At 42.8% G+C, this 22,198-nt stretch overlaps 1 protein-coding gene across 1 annotated transcript in view; it reads left to right on the top strand.

The window, feature by feature from the left end:
• The first annotated feature begins 211 nt into the window (after positions 1–211).
• Positions 212–22,198, top strand: part of PPM1L (protein phosphatase, Mg2+/Mn2+ dependent 1L) — a 103,342-nt gene continuing 81,355 nt past the window's right edge. Inside the window, exon 1 of the mRNA XM_075717014.1 lies at positions 212–610. Within this exon, the coding sequence (XP_075573129.1) occupies positions 212–610 (399 nt within the window). The remainder of the gene's footprint in view (positions 611–22,198) is intronic.

Here is a 22,198-nt window from a genome sequence, read left to right as displayed (position 1 = left end):
GGCCCCCCCGCCCCGAGGCCGGCGCCGGGAGGAGGAGGAGGAGGAGGAGGAGGAGGAGGAGCAGGGAGCGGCGGGGCGCGGGAGTCGGCGCTGCCCGCCCGCCGGCTGCGCCCCAGCGGAGCATGCACTGACTGGCTGCCTCGGCTCGGAGCCATCCCGGCCGCCGGCGGGCGCGGTGCATGCTGCGGGGATAACACGGTCTCGATAATAAATGATAGAGGATACAATGACTTTGCTGTCTCTGCTGGGTCGGATCATGCGTTACTTCTTGCTTAGACCGGAGACCCTGTTCTTGCTGTGCATCAGCCTGGCCCTGTGGAGTTATTTCTTCCACACGGATGAGGTGAAAACCATTGTTAAGTCCAGCAGGGATGCGGTGAAGATGGTGAAGGGCAAGGTGGCTGAGATCATGCAGAATGACAGGCTCGGGGGGCTAGACGTGCTGGACGCAGAGTTCTCCAAGACCTGGGAGTTCAAGAGCCACAACGTGGCTGTCTACTCCATCCAAGGCCGGAGGGATCACATGGAGGACAGGTTCGAAGTAATCACTGACCTGGTGAACAAGACTCACCCCTCCATCTTCGGGATATTTGATGGGCACGGAGGAGAGGCAAGTGCTCAGCTGGAAAAAAACAAACAAACAAACAAAAAAAAGAGGGGTGGTGGGCGGGGAGGATGGTTACAGGGCGAGGAGCGGATGTGTTCTCTCCCACCAGGTTTGTGCCGCTATCTGGAGACGTTGTTTGGGGGGGTTGTTCCTTGTGGGGGTTTTTTTTTGGGGGGGGGGGAAGTCCCTGAATAGGGAGAGGGAGCAATACTCCATTCCCTTTATCTCTCGTTACCCTTTCCGCGATCGGCGCGGTATAAATGTGTTTATACCCCCTCTGCCCTTTACAGTAGTAAAGGTTTAATGGAAGTAAAAGCCGTTGGAGGTGGCTCTTACGTGCGTGGAATAACGATGATGAGCACAAACTCCCCGGAGGCATCTTTTGTTACGGGGAAGTGTGGTGTGATCTGATTTTTGGCACGGGGCTGGTCTCCCCCTCCTGTCAGGAGCTGCGCTCATCAGCTGTGGTTAGAGAGGAGTCCTCTTAAAGGCAGGCGCGTGTGCAGCCGTAGAGCCGGTGTGCTAAAACACGTCTTCCGTCGCGCGCTCTCCTCTGAAGACCGGCGCGTCGCCGAGAATGAGTATCGTCTTTGTGAATTGCCTGTAGTTTTTAAGTCATTACAGCTGTGCTGTCGTGCTTGTCCCCTCCCTAGTGGAAAGCCAGGAAAACTGTCATTTTGAAACTTTCTGCTGCTTAACCTCCTAACTTTTTTTCGGCAGGGTGATTTCCCTTAGCTTGGGCTATGTAATTAGTATTACAGCTTGATGGGATGCTTCATTTATTACAGATGACAAACGTTGAAACCGCAGCTTCCTCTTCATTTAGGGTTGCGGTGCTGCCACGTAGCTTTTTGCATGGCACAAAGCACACGTTTCATAACTGTGGAAAAGGACAAAGAATTTGTCCTTGTGTGACGAATTAGCTCGAGCAGCCATTATGCCGGGTATGAGATTACCTTATGGGTTTTACTGGGATGGTGGAAGCTGGAGAGCAACGTTGAAGTTTTTCACGTAAGTTCTCCTGCCGAGGAGGGGTAAGGCAGCAAGAGAGCTCGGGTGTTCCTCCAGCTGCTGTCACAGATCAAATAGTCAAAGTCCTTCCTAGAAAAGCACGGGCACTGACCAGATGCTAATGGAGCACAAGGATGGCAGCTGCTGCCCCCTCTAAACCTGTAATTGCTGCCTGAAAAATCCAGGCCTTAGGCACGTAATCAAAAAGCTGCTCTTCTGCTGCCCGCGCGGTTGTTGTTAAAGGGAGTCAGTCGTCTGTCCTACTGCAGCCTCGCAGTTTCTAGCGTTTTGCCCCCTTTAAAATAATGCAAATGCTTTGGATATTGAAAATTGTTGGCTTCATAAAAACTTCTGGTTGTGAACCTGTTTTCCTTTTCACGTCTGATTTCAGCTGGGGCACGGTTGTGCCAGCTCTTGCTGGCATGCTTGTGCCAGTTGGCTCTTCCTTGGCCTTTGAGGAGCACAGGTAGGAATGCGTGTGTATCGCAAGCTGGTACGCATCCTCTCCTGAGGGCATGTTAGCTCCGCTCAGCGTATTCGGTGCATCTGGCTCTTTCGTTTTCTCAGGCTTTGGACGGAAGGTGCTTCTGCTCTCTCTTCTGCCTTCTTCCCCTGTGTTTAAACTGGCAGTTTTCCTTGTCTGCACTGATCGGCCAAAACAAGTTTGCAGGAGTATGCGTGTCATGTTTTTAAACAGTATTACGAGATTGGTACAGATGGAAGTATGATACACACGCTTAGGCTTTGGCATTGTGAAAGGGGGATCTTGTTTCTGTCTTTTCTTTTGTATCATCTATGTATCTTGCCCTACACTTGATTGCAAACTCAGTATATTAAATAATCCAAAACTAACATAGAGAATAGCTAGATGACAAGAATGTCCCCTATATATATATATTTTTTTTTTTCCCTGTTTGTTTGTTTTGTTGTGGATCTTGGAATTATATCCGTAAGACATATTGATAATAATACTGGATCTGTGGAAAGCTCGTGTGACTTTTGTATTCTGACTCCTCAGAACTTGCTCTAATTGATGCGGTGACAAGGTATGAGGCTTTTCTATGAGACCTGTCATTTTGAAAGGTTTAGCAGATCTCCCTCCGAACCTTCCTAAAGCTAACATTTTAAAAACGTGTGTATCTAATATTTCTTATTTATCTTTCTAGTGAAATCCCCAGACGCTCTTAGTGGCCTTTGCTCCTACAAAAATAGGCACCTAATCATTGAGGACATAACTAGTTTCTAGCTTTAGGCTTTATGTAAAACTGATCGGAAGGGCATGAACTCTGTGCTGTGCATACAGCAAAAAATAAATTATGAAAAATAGGTTTTAATCTAAGCACGTTTTGTAGTTTTGAGTAGAAAGAGGGGATGGAAAAGAAATAGCAAGAATTAATGCTTTTATTTAATCCGTGGTACATAATACTAAATTTCAGGTCTCTATTTGCAGTGGTTTTCTGGCTGTCTTACTTTATTTTTTTAAAAAGATGAATGACTCTGTGGAACACTTTACTTACATATGTAGCAAAGCCTTTGTGAATTAAACTTTCCATATGGGCTCCCATTAAATTTCTTTATGTATATTTAAAGAACAAAGAACTGCTAATCTCTGGAGTTACATGTGAAACAAACTGTTCTCTGTGGGGAAAAATTGTTTTTCCAAACAGACAATACCACAAATGAGATGCTAGATTAATTCTTTCCAGCTATATACAAGGGAGTGTGTCTCCATTAATTACTTCCTGCCATATCATGTTGAAGTGGAAGGACAGAGAAGCATGATTCAAGTAATATGAATTACTGTGTAGTGCTAATTTATGAAGATTTCTGGGGTTTGCTTAAATCTTGCCAACATTTTGCATAAATTCCACTTTTTTGTTATGTCATTTCCTCTTCCATCTTACAATTTTAGCCTGAATAGGTTGGCAGCCATTTGCTTAAATTTGGTGGCTGGCTTGATGAGAAAGCAATAAGCAAAAATCATTACTGATGCTCTGTGTTACAGCTAAGAACCTGGTGTGCTGCTGCAATGACTTGTTAAAGGCAATAATATTTCAGAGTTGAAACTCGATACACGGGGTGTAGTGCAGTCCTCCTTTTATAAAAAGTTAGTTTGTTCCTGGAAGATTGAATAATAAGAATGATGCAGAACAGGTAGAGGGCGAAGAAGTAGACTTAGAAAGAATGAAGAAAAGTTTCTGCCTGTTGTATCCCTGACTGGCTTTGGCCAAAGGAGTCTTCCAGGTGATCTAACTTAGAACCAAAAAAGAAGAGAAGACGAAAGTATTTGTCTGTTCTCTCATCGGCTTCTTTGTAAGGCTTAAAGATGGCTTGAGTGCTCCTACCCCCCTTCCTTTTTTCCTTTACGTCGAAGTTTTGGGGCTGCCTAGACTGGAAGATTGGGCAGAGGCAAACTACATAAATGATGAAGTAACGAACAACGAGCTTGAAAGCTGAGCAAAGGAAAGAATGGGTGCCTAATCAGAATGATTTAACTATTTCAACTAGCATTTACTAAAGGGTTCTTTTCCCAAATATTTAAGGTTTAAGCACTCAGTTTAATGAGAACTCAGTATCAGACAAGAACAAAGTAGCTCAGCTACCATCTGCAGTTTTATGGTTATGGCTATGTCGCATATCGTTGTTTTTTCCTAACCCTATGAGGTGAAGACTTTAAAAATAATTATAGTAATAGATAGTACCTTATATGCTGCCTGTGCTTGTTTGCAGTCGTAAACCGATGTTGATAACGATGGTGGGAAATTAAAGCTCAGTAACTGTCTCATAAAGAATGTCTTGCTCTTCTTAGTTCTCTTAGCCTCCTTAAATAGGAACATGGCAAGGCTTGTTCCTTAGGATCTGTAGGTGTGGATAAAAGCGTTTTGCGTGATATAATTGGTTTTTAGAGTTGCCGATAGAGCATTGCAGTATGTGAAATACACCTTTTTATTTTTATTCATGGTGTAGGGAAAGACTGGGGAGCTTAAAAGTGGAAGGGGAGTAATTTTCTGTATAAGTGGCTAATGTTTGTAACCACGTACAGAATCACGTAATGCTTTGTGTGCCACAGGACCCTGAAATCAGTAGCACGAACTGTTGGCAGAAGTCTCTGGTTACTGATTAACTTGGAAAGACAAAAAAAAAAAAAGGGGGAAGGTCAGAAGATAATGGTGAGCGTTGTCTGAGACTATGGAAACGTGAATGCTGAGGTGAGGCGTGGGGAGGAGGGCACCGCACCAGCCGTGTTGAAATGAGCCTGCTGCGCATTTGAAGTGTGGGTGCTCGAACGCGCGATTGATTCCTCCCTGATTCATTGGGGTGAACGCGCGATTGATTCCTCCCTGATTCATTGGGGTGAAGGCGCTGTCGTCTTCAGGCCCGCCGCAACAAACAAGTTGCCGCGAGGTTAGGCTGGGAAGGGACCTTCTGAGATGCCGCGTGGGACCGTAGCAGCCTGTGTGCGCGTTCTCCTCTAACAAAAATGAGGGGACTTCGTCCTCTGCGATGGGTAAATGGGCGAATGGGTAAACTACCGTAAATTTACCAAACGTGAGGGTATGGGCAGAGCAGCTCTAAGCCGTACTCTCAGACTAGGGAATAGTGTCTGTACGCTTGTGTTCATGCTGGTTAACGTGATTTTTAACCCTTTCACAAACTGATGACCTGAACTGACCTGGCTGTAGGCTGTGCTATGATGATGAGCGTCTTTTCAGGCACTGATGGGGGAAATTTATTCCATTTAATTGGAGACGATAGTTGACAGTTGGAAGATAATGTTTGCCTTCTACCGAATAGGAACTAATGAGCTAATATTTTTATTTTGGTGATCTTTGGATTTTTTTTTTCTTTTTTTCTTAGTTTCTGATTCGAATAGCAGAAGGTGTTTATACTATGTTGAAAGAAGAGAGCACTAACAAGTTTGGGTTTTTTCCTAAATTTATCTGGATCTGCTAATTCAAAACCCATTCCTCTGGTACTGAACTACTCAAGCAAACTTAGTGATGAAAATTTATCTATCATACTTTTGAGTAAAGGCCGTTAAGGATTAATGGCTTGAGATTTTATAAAATACAAGAATAAATCAAACATCAGCTTTGAGTTTTTATGGCTGTTATAGCCTAGTTGTAAGGTGAAGCCTTTGAGGCTTTGCAGTTTTTAAAAAGAAACTGCTGGGATGGTTTTCCTTTTATAGTAATTTCCTTCAGTTTCTAATCTAGAATCCTCTGCAAAGTGCCTAAATGTTTGAATAAATATTTACATAGGTGAGGTCATGTTGATATGCAAGCCTCAAATCTCCTTATAAATTCCACACCAGTGGCCTAAAATATAAGCCAAAATTATATATAGGAACATTTCTGTCATTTTGTTTAGTTTATCTGAGTTTCGATTCTTGGATATCATCTTACAGGGTTATGATTTTCACCCTACAAAACCACACTTACTTGATTTTTAGGTCTACGCTATATGCTCATTTGCTGTACAGAACTCTGACTTAAAATTGATTAAAATGGTGTAAAAATATGTAATTGGAAGTAGGAACTCTTATCACTGCCATTCACAGCTGTATCGTTGGGTGCAGAATTGAGTCTTTTTCAATTTGTATAAAAATCAAAAAGTCAATTAATTTTAAATGTAGTCTGCCAGCTTAGCTTGAATTGGTGCTTCCATGTTTGGGCACGCAGGCAGCCAACTGATTGCTACTGGCTTAATTAAATCAATTTTGATTCTTAGATGCTTTCAGATTATGGAAGTCATTTAAGTTTCTCCGTGAACTTGAGTAACTCGGAATACTCCATGGGAAGTGTTTGTGTGCGTGCTCTTGCTGTGTGGTCAACGCCTGGCAGCTTATCCGTCGCCGTAGATGGGGAGGATATTTCACAGCTACCAAACAGGAATGTTCAGACCGCAGTTTAGTTAGAGTGCCTGATGCTTTTTAACTCGATACCCTGCGGTAGCACTCCCGGCGCCGCGTCCTTAGGTACATAAGCAATCTCTAAAGATGGATCAAGGCTCAGAAATGAGCAGCATCTTAAATTGCTTAAAATTGTGCTGATTTGTCCTACTGGTACTGCTTACCACACAACGCAGGCAATGATGAAGACTTGGTAGCTAGTCCTCAGCAACGTGGTGTCCAGCCTGGATGTATGATAAACAAATTTAAATACAGTTTTGGGGCAGTAGGATTTTGATCGATTCCGTTCTGCAGGTCAGGAACAGGGAAATTTTTGTGTTTAATACTGTGAGAGAAAGGAAATTCGGATTCTTCTGTCATGTGGGGTTAGTTAAAAAAGCAGGTTGCTTTAGCTCTCTCTTGAGTGCCATGCTTTTGGTAGCTCTTTTGGACCAGAGTGGTGTTTCTCCTCCCTCCCTGTTGTTAGAGATCCAAATATTTATGGTGTAAATTGTTCCTGGAAACTGAGTTTTGGCTTCTGTTAGTTTCACTTTTTAAACAATCTCCTGGCATAGGGATGCTTAGTTTTGCCGCCGTCTAGTTTTTGCCGGTGGCTGCAATTCTCTACAGCAGTCTTGGCCCCGTAGGAAGGCCCCGTACTAGTTGTTGGGTTCCCGTGCACTGGATCTGGCACCTCTAAATCTTCCCTTGCTCTCAGGACCCTTCAGCCCTGTCCCTCTTCATCTGGCCAGTCTAGAGCGCTTCCTCAGCGCACACGTATTGCCTTTGCAGAAGTGAAACGAAGGGCAGTGCCGCACCTTTCCCCCATCCCAGGAGCCTTTGAACATGCCGATCTCTTTGGAAACGGTCATGCGCAAGATCGGTCAAGTTTTGTGACCCAGCAGGGCAATCCAGAGGTAACTGGTGCTAATGTTTCTTGGGTGTCGAGGTTCAGGACTTGCTCTGCGCTTTAAGCACAGCATAGATACTGATAGATCTAGAAAAAGGAACAAAATGCTTATATACTAGTGCCCTTCGGTTAGAATCTACGCCCTTGAAAGGAGAGTTCCCAAAACTAATTTAAGGGCAGCAGCTGCTATAATTATGCACAGAAAGTCATACGCCTCTAGCTCCACTTCTTCACTGTAGTTGTTAAAACCTTAAAGTGTAAGTGAACTCACCCACCGTTGGGACCCTACTGCCATCCTCCCTCCTCCGTGCCCCCGCACAGCGAGCTCCTCGCCCGCACGCCCGCGTCCCCTACTGTCCAGGCAATCTCGTGACCACGCTTTCGGACCCGAGCATCCCATGAACCTCACACCTTCAGGGGATGCTCCACCTCAGCAAGCTGTGCTCTGTTTGCCCATGCCAACCCTTGGGTCTTCGCACCGGCTGGGTCCTTGCGTGTGCCGGGCCCCGAGCAGACCGAGGAGGAGCCGTGCAGTGGCGCTGGGGTGCTCAGCCTGCCCCTCGGGCGGGATGCCAAAGGCAAGCGGTAACGCGAGCTGTTGCCCCTCATGCCGGGTGGCACATCCGTGCTGATTAAAATGATCTGCATGTTCCCAGCAGCCTGCGTGCGTGCGCGCCCCAGTTTGAAAACCTCTGTAACAAGTATGTATGCCCTGTGCCACCGCATTCCCAAATAGGGAATGGGTATGACTGAGGCTCTTTTTCTTTAAAAAAGCTTTTACAACTCTCAGTTCCCTTCGGCTTCCTGGTCAGGTTCATGTTATCATCAATGGTCAGTGACTCTCCCAGTAGATACCAGTCTAGCTGGACAGGCCAGTTTCTCTGGCTCATGGCCACCCCCAGAGATCTTCCACATAAATGAAGATCATGAAGATAAAATGATCCTGCGTCTCTATTAGCCCTGAAGAGTTCCAGTTCACCCTGAAGGTAATAAGACAAAAAAAGGCGACAGATAAGGCAAGTCCAAAAGGAAGTTTCCCCCCTGACAAAGATGTACATACAGACAGCTCGTGACGTCCGGGCCGTTGTAAGTTGTATGCAGAATCAGTAGTTGCAACAAGTTGGAGAATTTCTTTCTTTTGGGTTGTTTGTGTGCTTTTACTCCTGTTGTTTAGCTAGCGTTAAGCGCTTTAGCTAGTGTTTTTATTAAAGCAGTTTAAAACTTACTGCCAAATGTGGAGATTTCATTTGAAAGCAGGATAGCTTTAAAAAAAAGTAAATTTAGTTGCAGTTTACAAGCCAAAAGGTTTGCAAATGCCAGAACACTAATAAATACTTGAGTCAGGTTAAGTAGGGGAGACGGGTGAGAGTGTGTAAACTGTAGTTTAAATTACTGCCCATTTATGCCATAAGGCCTCATCTTTAGATGGCAGAGCTGTTCCTGGTCTGGTACAAGTGAACTATCTTGATTACATTCAAGAAATAAAAAGAACAGAAAGCACTTCTTCAGACTAGGCTTTCAGGTCTAGAGTAATTTGCAGGCCATAAAATAATCTGAAGGGAAAAATCTGCCTTTCTTTCTGCTCTCGTAGGAAAGTTATTGCCGGAAGGTAGCTGTTGGGTGGTTACGTGTGGCACCGAGCTGGGACGGGGGCTCAGGGTCGGAGCTGTGGAGCGACGGAGCAAAGCGGGCGAGGGCAGAGGAGGACGCACCCGGTGCCGTAACAAACTTCGGAGAGCGGCGTGGCAGCACAGAATGCCGATCCTGCCGCTGCTGATACAAATTGATTATGATGCTGAAACATTGCCGGCTCTCATCATCTCCGACCTTGTCTGATTCACAGCTGTGCGAGCAGCTGACATCTCCAGCCAGACAATCAAAGTACGTGTTTTAACTGCTAAACCACAATGCAATTATCCATAGCACGTCATGTCGGCAAACCTCAAAGCTCCCCTGGAGAAATGAACATTTATTTGCATTTACTTTCAGCACTAAAATGTTATCCCTTGCAAATTTTCTCATTGTCATAAATGTTGAAAAGGCTTTTTTTTTTTTTTTTTCTTTTTTCCAAAATCCCCTTCAGGGGTAAACATTTGATTTTATTAAGTTCTGTTATAATAGCTGAAACTGTCATACAGTACTGCTTTCAATCAATACGCTTTTTAATGTAATAAATGTCTTTACTTTTTCATTCTCTACCAGACAGAAAACTGCTGGAGGGCATGAAACATTTCTTCTGATAAGTGAAAGTGCCCAGCCCGTAATATAGTTCTCTGGTGTGCCACGGCTTGCTTGCACTTCTTTAAACTTGCATTTTAAATGGGAACATGATTTATTTGTAGGTAGTCTGTGCATGGACTGCACCACAGAATTGCCTAAACTTTCCCTGAAATGTGTGTTTCCTCCAAACACACTGAAGCTGAGGTATTGAAATATCCGATTGCAATCAGCATTAAATAAAATGTCTGTCCAAGGCTGTGTGCTTCAGGAATGGCAACTTAGGGTGGAAGTAGGAGGAAGGGGAGGACGAAACATGCTTGCCTCCTTAGTTTTCTTAATGTTTATGCCTCTGAGCTTTCATCTACTTCCCTGCATTTGAGTGTGAATGGGGTTTGTTTTTCTAATTTTTCTAGCCTTTTTTTTTCTTTAATTTACTACTTAGGTCTTTTTAGAGATGTATAGGACACTACGTAGGTTGTAGAAAGTGCTTTTAATGTTACTTTTTTTAATCTGACATATCTGTGATGTGGTTACAGTGGGTTTATTTCTGCCGAGAGGCAGGGAAGTCGGACAAGAGTCTGGATGACCCCACTGAACAAAACTAGTATATTCGTTAGATATTTACTCCTGCTCATCCTAAGTTTGGCCCTTTGTTGGTATGGAAGAAAAGGGAAATCACACAGGGAGAAGTAGGAAAATAACTGCAGAGTAGATAAAACCAGTCTCTAGCTCACAAGGAGGAGAGAAGCTGCAACACTGGGGAGGAAACAATCTCATTTCCCCAGACTAGGAGACGCCAAACTGGCCGAAGTCATACGTAGGATTACAGTACGTGTAGATGGTTGTGTTATAACTCATGTTCTCCTGTAATTGAGATTAAGCAAGGCTTTGTTGTGAAAGGCCTGTGATAAGGATCAGCTGCTACTGGGATCATGATGCTCAGCACACCTGGTCACAGCTGCTGATGTGAGGACTAAGCCCGCTTGCCTTGGGCAGGATGCTGCTGGGATTCCCACTGGAGAGAGGTGAAGGTGAGTGGCCCCGCACTACGTGCTTGGGGATGCAGTTGACTCTGAACCATGACAAGGAAAGTAAATTTTTACTGACTGCTTGGAAAAAAACTGTTGCTACCTTTTCTGGCCATGTGATTGAAAGCATCCGGCGTTCCTACTGGGATAACAGGGCTGAGGGACTCCAGCGCGGGAAGGGGGTGAGGGAGACAAGAAGTGGAGCTTGGGACTTGAAGAGAAGAACGTGAGTAGAGGAGAAAAGGGAGAATAGTGCGTCTTTCTGCATCACAGCTTGCCTTAATTTTAGATTGCTGTAAGACTGGGGGTATTTAATAACAAGCTGTCCTAGCAAGATCACCGTGCAGCTGTAGGAAAACTACTATCAGTTTCAACGTACCGTTGTTTCTATACTGCCTGAGATCCACAACCCGAGAGATGTATGCGTAAGGGTTATTTCTGTGGTTTGGGATGAATACTGTTTTCTCTCTCTGTGCATGTTTGAGAGAAACAGAGAGCATGAGCGTGCATTTTGGCAGTGTTTCTTTATGGCTCTTGAAAGAGCACTAGCGGTTTTGTAACTCTGGATGCTCTGAAGGCTAAACTTTGCCCTCTTTGTTTCTACTGATGGTCACTGGTTTGCTGGCACGTATCAACAGTCCTTATTGCTCAGGACTTAGAGAACAAAATGTAGGACCAGCTGCCGGTTTCATAGTGCCAGTTGGCATCGACGTGTCAGAGAAGAGCTCCACATAAGCTTCTTGCTTATGTTTCATGCATAAATAGTAATGTGAGGTGCTACATTAATTTACAGAGAGATGGGTATGACAGACTTTTTCATTTTGCAAAATGTTTTACGCTTTCATAGAAAATACATCACGTAAGTTGGACTTTTTTGAACAGGGACTTGCCTTACGACTACTGTTACAGTAGTGGTTTTGGAAAGCGAAGCAGAGTGATTGAATTCTCTGTGGATGAATGTTGCATAAAAGATTTGTAATCTTTGGCAATTAGAAAATTGATGCTGAGGTTAATGGTGATATTATTTTTAACTTTGAGGGCAGGAGCAATCTCCTGCCTCCAGGATGGAATTATTTCAATCAGTGCTTTAAATAAGCATTTTCTGTGATGGTTTAAATTGACAATCATTTAAATCATCAACCTGAATTCTTTTTTTGCTTTAGTATTTATTTTAGCAATTATGTATCCTGATACACAGATTCACATAACTTTTATTTTGTATTGTTTCTGAGAAGGAGAATGGTATTTACTATAAAATTTTTCTTTGGTGAGATTTCCTCCCGCCCCCGCCCCCTACTAGATAAGAGGCCAAATAACGTATCTACATTTGTTAGAAGTTATTGAATAGTTTGCATCTAGAACTAATTGTACGCAACATTTTAAGTCCCTGGAGGGTGAATTGGTTTGAGACACACTTCTGGGACTTGCAAGGTCAGGTTTGTGATAAGACGTCTTATCAAGCATCTCTTCCTGAGACCTGGACTCTGTGGCCAGATTGTTCGTGGTGAGGTCAGGTACCATCTCCTCAGTTATAACTTGAATTAGGGCAGGACAGACAAGAGTGGGAGGTAATTCTACTTGATCAAGCTAACCTACCACCTCTTCAAAGAGAATGATGGTAAGATAATCAATAATTTCAAAACCCCCACATTTTTCCCTGCTTAGGAGAACCTGCTGTCCTGTAAGGTATTCTTTGCTAGAGTATTGGTGTCCTCATCTAGATCTGCTCAAAGGCTCTGTCCTGGTGGCTCTGGTAGGGGTTGGTGCCTTGATATTCCCTGAACGTAACCCTCTTTATTTCTCTTCAACCTTCAGAGGCAAATATGTGCTGGTTTTAATCTGTTATTTTAATTAGTTATCTTATTAAGGTGATAGATTATATTCTCAGGCTTTGAGATATAAATTTTGTTAATAGTTTTATTTTTAAATAACTTTTTTTTTTTTTTAAAAGCAACTTTTATCTAACTTACCTGCCCCCTTGTAAAGAACAGTGCTGGTCTGCCTGATAGCACTGTATAGCAGCTCAAGACGGTAGCTGCATACTGGTTCATGTTGCAGGCCCGCATGTGATGACTAGAAAAATGCTCTGAGTAGATTAGAGTATCTCTTGGGATGTGTTGGGTTTTGTACTCCACGCTTCTAAGTTGCATGAGTTGGAGTTTGGATATTCTGAAGTGTTCGTGTAAACCTTCAAGCCTGGCAATTGAGAGCACTGCTTCTAATAAACATTATAATGCCATGGCAGAAGAGCCAAAAGAAAGCGTATCCAGCTGCATATTGGAATTAGTTGTTTGAAATGTAGGTTTTAAAAGCTTTTTTGGCATGCGGGTGGTGCGTCTCTTATTAAGGAAAAACCTGACTGTGAAGGAAGATGAAAATCATGTTGATGAATAATATGAAAGGCTGTAACCTCAAACCTATTATAATGGAGAGATATTTTTACTGGAATGTTTTATTACCGAGTTTCCCAGCACTCCCAATTGATAGGAGAGCTAAATACAATTTCAGTGACAAACACCATTTAACTGAGATTTTTTTTTATATACAAATTGAAAACATAAGAGTTTTGTCTGCCACAGTGGCTTGAAGTCGACCTCACTGTGTTTCTGACTCAAAGTATTTCAAAAGTGTCACGAAAACATATTATACCTCTGTGAACAGGTGTTTTCAGATCATTTTACAGGCTTAAATTTCTGCTTATGTCCCTTGGCTGATCTGATACAAGTCAGTAACACAACTGAAAATAGAACTTTATAGTCCCCCTCTCCTTCTCTCCCAGGTGCAACTGCTCCTTTTTTCTCTCCGGCGGATGCCAACATCGTTAACTGTGTGCCTTCCGTTATTTAATGCAGCACCATCGCCTGCCTGCTGGGTTTTGCAGTCTTCCGTTTCTTTTCTGAATGTGGTTATCAAGAAAGTAATGGCACCTAAGACCCAGCAGCATCAGTGCTTATTTCGCAGCGGTACCGTGGATCTTAGTGGTCGTCTTTCATGCCAAAATAACGCTACTGACGTGTCCCTGGCACTGCGAGAAACCCTGATTTGAACCTGGGGCAAGCGCTGTGCTACTGTTTGTCATATTTTAAATGAATTTTTTCAGCATTTTGTTGTGAAACAGAACTTTTGGTGTGAAAAGTGATCTAAATAGCAAGGCATGAGCGCGAGAAGGTGGCCAGCTGTGGGACATAGTTGGGTGCTGACCAGCTCTCTTGGACGTGACGGGGGTGAGGAGCGCAGCCTGGCCTCTCGGTAAGTGAACGCCCAGACCTGGTGGCTGATCTGATAGCTGAGACTCGCTGCGGAAGTCATGCACTCATCACGCGCGTGACCTGCGAGTCTGGCGCTTCATCGGTCATTTCTGGAGCTGCGAGGTTCGCGAGGTTGCCTGGCCGTTTCAGGAGACGCAAGCACATAACCATTTAACTGAGGTCAACCCCACAGCTTCCAGCCTGTACCTACTGTCTTGGGGGAGAAGCTGAACTTTGTGCTCACCTGCTTCTCCGGAAGGGGGACTTGGTGTTCCCTTTCTTTGCCAACGAGAGTTTTTCCATGTAGGGAGCTAATGGCAAGACTTGAAAACTTGGCATAATTTGTCCTCTCTTGAGCAGCATAAAGGAGAGTCACTGCAAGCAATCTATTGCTTGCAATTTAACTGCCGCAGGTGTTGCAGTGTGGGTTCCTGCGGCAGTACTCCTTCTTCTCTCTAATTTGCTGGTGTTGAGAGTTAAATAAGTGCCCTGGAAGAGTAAAATCTTCTGGAAGCTTTTGATCCAGGAGGCCAACTTCTAAGAGGTTGGGGATGTGAATACAGCAGCAGTGTCGTGGCTGGAAGTGAATATGGGTAATGTTTTCTGATTTAAGTAAGGAAAGAAAAGGTAAATTGGGGAACATAGGGATTTTTTTATTATTTTCATGAAAATGCCCCAGAAGATCTCGTTAAGTGGTTTTGGTTTTGACTTTCAAAGTTACGTTAATAAAACATTTAAGACCGCCGGATCTTTCTTGAATTAAAGTGCTGTATCGCAAGGAAATTGCTCTTAGCAGTGACGGCTGTTTCAAGGTGAAGGGGGATGAGCTGGGAACAATAAAAGGAAATTAATTTAATTAAAGTGGGGGTGGGGTGTCTGTGTTGTACCATGCCTCTGTATAGCCACATGAGGAGAGGAAATCAAATGAACCAACTGAAGAAAGTGTGTGTGTATGCCCCACCTGAACAGGGGTCTTGCTATTGCCTAAAGCTTATAGCTTAACCAACTCCACACCGCTGGAAAGAACCTACAGGCATTATTTTTGTGCAGCAAGAATTAGTGAGATACTTTTTTTCAAAAAAAAAAAAAAAAAAAAAGCGAGATGATGAGTGCTCAAAAGGAGCAAATATGTAAATATTTTATAGGGAGAAGTAATTAGTGGTAGGAATAAGCTAACGCCCAGGCCCTGAGCTGCCAGAGAATCTAAATTCCCCAATAAACAGTTTCAAAATGCATCACCAGTGCCTTCTCTACTTCAATCATTAAGCCGTAATACCCAAGAACTTATTCAAATACCAGAGTTCAAGAGCCTGTCATGAAGCTGTCTTTATAGCAAGAAAATGAGTCAAAACACTCCAGGAAAGATTTTTTTCCTAATGTATCTCTGCAGATGCCCGTGTCCTGGGGAGCACGGTTCCCATCGACGTACTTCAGGGGTTTGTGCAAGCACCTCTTTGCCTCTGGATTTTGAACGCTCTGGCCCCGGATCCAGGCAGGCGTACGCAGCGGGGCACAGGCGCCTGGAGGGGGCTCGAGCAGTGGCGTGGCGCTGGCAGCGCTCCAGAAGTGCTCTGCAGTTTTTCCTCTAACTCTCGAGCTACGGTGCTCTAGATTAATAAATTAGAGAAAGATCCAGGCTGCTTTAGGAGTTATCAGTGTTCCCTGCGCTTCAGCAGGAGATACGAGGCCAACGTTGCCTTGACCCGTCCCCATTGTGCAACCTTATGATTTCAAATGGGATCATTTTCAGTATTTGAGACCATTTGAACCACTTGGAATTCCTAAATGTGTTAATGATCTCTTATTTGCATCAACTTGAAAAGAGCGGAGCTATTTCAAATTACAGTTGAATTCCAAAGGGACCAAACTAAGGATGGGCTTAAGTGTGTGGTGCATGCCTCGCATACCTGTCGGGTGCCTGGTGATTGCGGGGCAGGTACCTGAAAGGGGAGGCGTAAGTGCAGGCTTTCTTATCCCTGTTTTTCTCTTCCATTAGCGGAATTGATAGCCTTACGGGACGCTATTTACGGCATAAAAAGAGCTTGACTTCTTAGTTTGTCAAAGAATGGAAACTGAAGATCTCATCGGTCCAAAGTGAGATTTGAGGGGAAGTTTAAAAAGTGAAACAAGCCAAGTCTTTTCCCTTCCTTTAGACAGAAAAGCAAAACCAATTCATTTGTTTCTTGATCCATCCCGGTAAAGATAAGAATGTCTGTTTCAGCTTGAACAGAAGTTGGCTTTGTTGTGCACTTGTGTGTGTATTGGGTTTGCGTGGCAAGGTTTTGGTAGCGGGGGGACTACAGGGGAAGGTGTTTTAAGATTTGATTTTATTTCTCATTACCCTACTGAGTTTTGATGGGTAATAAATTAAACTGATTTTCCCCAAGTTGAGTCTGTTTTGCCCGCGATGGTCACTGTAGAGCGATCTCCCTGTCCTTATCTCAACCCAGGAGCTTTTTCATTTATATTTTCTCTGCCCCGTCCTGTTGAGAAGGGCAGTGGCAGAGCGGCTTTGGTGGGCACCCAGCGTCCAGCCGGGGCCAGCCCACCGCAGTGTGTGTGATGCTCTCCTGCAGCTGGGTAGCTCTTTCTCGAGGAGCGCCTAATGAACGCCACCACCGGCCCAGACAGACGCAGTGGCAACGCGAAAATATCTGTGTGTGTGGAGGTACCTGTGAAGAGAAGCTTCTGAGTTTTCTTAGATATTCATCAGCCTCTTTTGTTTGCAGCTGTGTTGTTTCCAAAGCTCTTGGTGGAAGAGCTATTTGTTGGTTGGGGCAAAAGTGAAAAAGGCAAGACGGCTACTCTGTGAGCAAGCTGCACAGGCTCTTAATGTATTTCTGTGCATTCATAATATCTGCAATTCCCATGCTGGACTGAGAGGTGATAGAAGAGTATGATTGCAAAGCCTTGGGTATCAGTGTCTCCCTTGTAATTGCGGTGCACCTTGATAATGTACTTGGAGATTTGCAGAGTGCCAACTCCTGCTTTGCCTTGTGAGTTCTTAATGGGGAAAAAGAACAGAAGCTTGTACAGAAGCCTGAGGCTATAATGGATTTAACGCTCATTTTAAGTGTTTCTTAAGAAGAGGAGAAATATTGCAATAGAATGCACAGTTGTACCAGGTTATGATAGTTTGGAGACTAAAGCATGCTTGTACCGCCGTCACCGCTGTGACTGTGGCACGTGCAAGCTTGTTTGAAGTAGCTTGAGTACCACGGTACTACCTTGCGTAGCTGTTGCAGCACTCTTTGAGACTGAATAAAGATGCATAAAGTTAGCCTGTCTTACAACAGCCGCATGCTAGCAATATGCAAAGAAGCTATTTAAAATTATCGCTTCGGCGCAGTAGTTAGTATAGATTATCTTCTGTATAAATATATCTTCTGCTGTCTCCACCAGACCTAATTAATTCCTCTTCATCTTTCCCAGCAACAAAGTTGAAATGTTTAACTGCTTAAATGAAATATTTGTTAGCTATTGTGGGAGTTAATACTTGCTATTTGTGCATGAAACCAGATCGTTGTTCATTAGGATGGAATTGAGATTTCTAGCTAGTAGGAGAAGATAAAAGTGCTGTTTCAGATTCTGCTGCGTGAGAGAATTCAGTACTAATTACTCATTCTGTGGCTATTAGGTTTTGTTATTTTATATACAGCTTTTTAAGTACAGACTTTAAATCCTCATATCCTCTCTTGAAAACTGAATTCCAATCTGAACTTGACAATCTGAATTTAGATGGTTTTGAAACATGAATAGGGAAGCTTGCAAAGCACTATCCGGCACTATATCTGGGTTTCGTCAGAGTTAGTAATGCTTCTTTTTTTCTGGACAAGAAATTTGCATACATACTCATTTAATGAATCGAGCGTGTGGAGAAACATTCTGCATGTTTGGTCGTAGTGTGTACGTGAGCAGTAGGAGGTCAGGCTCCAAAATGTTACTGTTCTTTTTAAGTTGAAAGCAGATAACAACCATCAAGGTTTCATACCCTGGAAAGTATATTTAATAGAGGTTTATTAACAGCTAAGAGAGGTCCTATTTAAAATGAAATCTGTTACTACATGGGTATATGCTTAAGATTAGTGACATTTTGCTTTCATGGCTTACAGGTATACAACTTGCTTGCAATTTGACTGTAGGAAGGACATGGTTAGCCTGTAATCCTTGCCATGATAAAGGTTGCTTAAAACTGCCCTAAAACTGAATTTCATATTTTTAAATTGTCCATACAGTAAAAATTGTGGATTTATGTTGGCTGAATAATTCATCACTCCCTGGTTATAATCCCGATGCGACTGCTGCCTTTCCCACTGTAGATTAAAGTTCTCAAGACTTTTTAGTTGCAAGGCATTCATCTAGATGAAATGGAAACAGAACTTTGAGACCCCAAAATAAAAGATTTAGTGTGTGCAAGTATGTAAGGAAAGAGATGAGGAAGAGCAAAAAGAGGATAACTGCAGCGTTGTGCAGCTGTATCAGATTAATTTCTACTTTTTGTTAGGATGTTGACGACTAGTAGTCCGTCCTCTCGTGATTCTCCCAGATGGTGTTTTCAGTCCTTGTTTGGCTGACAGAAGATGACTGGAATGACAACTATTTATTACGTCAGGGGAACGCCTTGGGTGGACAGCGGTCTCGCTCTGCGGGAACTGGTTCAAAGACTGTTGAACTAATGTGTGCTAATATAGGAAAACAGAGGCCATGAAATGCGTGTGAAGTATGAGAGAGAACCCAGTTAAGAAAGTTTTCTTCCATCTTAAAGAAAAGGTGGAGATTTCTTTAGCAAAAAGATAAGAATACTTGAAGGAAACGTTGTGATATTTCGCCAACTGAAAAAGAGCAAGAGGTCCTACTGAAAATTTGCTATTTGAAGGCTACAGCTGCTCATTGACAAAATTTATCAGAGCCAAATGTTGGGAATGGAGAAGTCAAGATAGACCATCTAGAAGATGAAGAAGAATCTGTGAGCATGATCGGTGTTTAGGTCTCTGTTAGTCAAGAGGGCCTTGAAGATTTGTTGTTTTAAATTGTCCCAAGTGGAAAAAAATAGGAAACATTTTTTTAGGACCTCTGTAAGCATGTCAGAGGTTGAGTATTTGCTGTGTATACTATATCTGCCAATGAAATGGAGTGGTGGTATACAAAAACTTGTTTCACTAATTCTTTCATTGTGGAAACCACATTTTGCTTTCAAAATATTTTGAGTATCTATGGTAAACATGATCCTTTAAAATAATTTCTGTATTTATTATTGGACTTATTAGTCCCATCTTAAATGAGTCCCATCTTAATATATGACTTCTTTTTAGAGAAATAACGCAGTTTTAAAATCTGGATATAGTCATACTCATGCTCTGTGATTATTTGATCTTCCTCCATCCTGTAATGCTTTGGTCTGGTTTTGAGGTAGTGGCCATCCCGTGGTAAATGCTGACTGCAGTGGTGTTCTCCAGAGTTCAGTGCACATTCTCTTGTTGAAAAGTTGAGTCTGAAAAACTGATTTTCAATTCTTTACGTATTGAGGGAAGGTAGAAAAGAAGAGGAACTTTTGCCATATTATAAAGGCTGTTAAACTCTATTTACAGTTTGCAGACTGAATTTGATTCTTATTTACTGTGCCAAAAACATATGATTTTTTTTTTTTTTTTTTTTAATTGCTGAACTACTTGCAGAAATCATGCAGCAGTGTACTTCTGGTTGGAAGAATCTTCTCTGCTGAAGTTGAGACTATTTCTTTAATTTATCAACTGAGCAGCTGTGTTGCAAGAAAACATCTTATTCTAAGATTGAGAGACATGGAAATACACTTTTTGGGAATGAGCATTACAGCTGCGATGCAAACTGAAGGACACTTGCTAGCAGAGCAAGTCTGTCAGGGAAAAGAAATGGAAATAGTTTGAATTAATCTTATTTTTCTCATTGAAGCAAAAACAAAAGTTGAAACAACTCATCTGTACTTTGACAGTATTTTGACTGGACACAAGCAGTTTTCTTCAGTGTGCAGCAGTTCAGTAAAGGAGAAAAAATAACAGTCTTGCTATTCCAATAGACCTCAAAATACTGTTCGTAGCTACAGCAGAGAAAAAGGAGCCGATAAGCGTCGTATAATTACTTCAAATGATCTGATTTGTCCTGTGACACAAACACTTATTTGTTTGCAAAATCTCTTGGGTGACTGAGTAGGAAAAAGGTGTTTCAAAATAGAGGTCAAATGCTGAAGTTCAAGATGTTGTAACAAGACTTTTGCGCATGGAAAATCTCCAGTCAGTGGGCAGGGCTGGCAGGGAGCTGATAAATCTTTGCAGGAGTGGTCGCTGCTATGAATTCCCCAGCTGTGAAGTTACTCTGGCCTCCCAGTACAACGCTGACTTCCAAACACCTATAAATTTGCTAATTTTTTCATGCATGCTGTTTCGTTTGAGTATTTTCCAGTTGGAGATGTTCTCTAGCTGTGTGAGATGGCTGCAGCAGGATGTGCCTCGGATGCGGTCTGTTGCTAGCCACTCTTGCCTGTCTGAGGTAACGTGATGTTATTCCCCGTCTGCTTTTTGCTTTCTCCTGCATAAAAAAGTTTGCGCTGAAGTGTGCAGCCCTCATCTTTTGTAATCCGGAGAAAATGTATTACCATGTTCTAGGAACACGTAACTCCATACAGCGTCTTAAATATGTGACTACACCTTCAGGTGATGGTCACTGCTCCTTTGGACTGCCTTGCAAGGAAGAAAATTTTCTTTCTTTGTGATGCATTAAGATCCGGTTGGTACTCTTAAATATGCATGAAATTAAATATATATTTCTTCCAAGGCACGATTTTATACATATAAATAAATGTTTTTCAAGAAATGGTCCTTGCTTTGTCTTATCAGAAAGGGCACAATTATTTTACTGCAAATGGCACAAGTAAATGCAATCTAATTCTTTCTCTGTGACAAAGCCCATGTGCCTACAGTAATCCTCCTCTTGCTGTTCAGTTAGAGATGCAATGTCTGGAGAGAGGGAACATCCAAACTAAGATGCTGATTAAATGTCTAAGCGTTGGTAGAAATTTTACTCAGCTTTCTTAGGTCATATGTCTTTTGATTTAGTCTGCTAGTCAGTGGGACGAGGAATCTGTCAGATACGTGTATTTATACACAAACACGCATGCACACACACCTGCTCACAAGTGAAGTGCTAGTCTTTAAATGCAGAAATAAAAATCCTTAGTGTGATATCGGGCATAAAATGTTTGCCTCAGACTTAACACAGCGACTACTGGCAATAGTTCATTTAGATGTCATGCTAAATTCTGATGTCATTGTGGCAAGAATGAAATACAGGCAAGTCCAAAATGCAAGCCGCTATTCCACTGAAGCCTGGAGGGCAGCAAAAAGTTTCAAGAGGCACAATGGGAAATTTGCTTTGATTTAGCAGTTCTTTGCCCCGTCAGCAAGTTACTAGTAAACCGAATCAAACTCTGTGAATGAAAGCTTTGTGAAAATGTTATTTTAACAGGTGCACTTAAAATGTTTAACAGGTTCTGATTAGTCCTATGGATTGGGGGAATTTTTTTTTTTTAAAAAACCTGAGGAAATGGTTCGAGAGTTATGTGTTTCTGGCTGATCAAAAAATCGGCGCCAGACTGTTAGCCTTTTGGAGATGCAGATGTGGCAGCAACCAGCACGAGAGAGCGGTGCCAGCGTCGTGAAGAGGTATCTCGGAGTCCTTTGCCTTTTAGGTGCTCCTGATCTTCTCTGCCTTTGAGAAACACCTGCAGCAGGAATGCTTTTACACTAGTAGAAAGAAAAATGTCCTCATCATTTGGAATTTTTGTGTTAAAACATTTGTCTGAAATCTTTAAAAAAAACCTTTAAAAGGGTAAATACATGTATTTTGGTGGCTCTTTTAGTGGGTATGTTGTACCTTCTTTAAAAAGAAGAAAGAACACAGTAGAACATTTCGGTTACTGGGCGCAGTGTAAAAAGCACTAATCTGCAGTGAGTAACGCCGTCTAAAGTTAGACCAGGTATCATCGGGAAATTTGCCGTATGTATAGCTTCCTGCTTTGGATTTAGAGTCACGGAGTAGGTTTCTTTCCAAGCTCATCAAAAATAGCTGTAACCAGTCTCCCACAGACTGTAGCCTGTATTTTCTTAAGGCTCATCTACATGCAGAGGTTCCGGTAGATTGCCGTTTAATTTGTTTGCGCTTAATTACTTCACATCAACATACAGATCTTAGAAATCCTCTAGCATAGGGTGTCCCGTTGCACCCTGCGTCTGCCTACCCTTTTCGCTGGCA

Source organism: Pelecanus crispus, chromosome 9 (assembly GCF_030463565.1).
Source record: "Pelecanus crispus isolate bPelCri1 chromosome 9, bPelCri1.pri, whole genome shotgun sequence".
In the NCBI taxonomy this organism is placed as follows: Eukaryota; Metazoa; Chordata; class Aves; order Pelecaniformes; family Pelecanidae; genus Pelecanus; species Pelecanus crispus.
The sequence above is the reverse complement of the archived record's forward strand: the minus strand, read 5'-3'. Positions and strand labels throughout refer to the sequence as shown.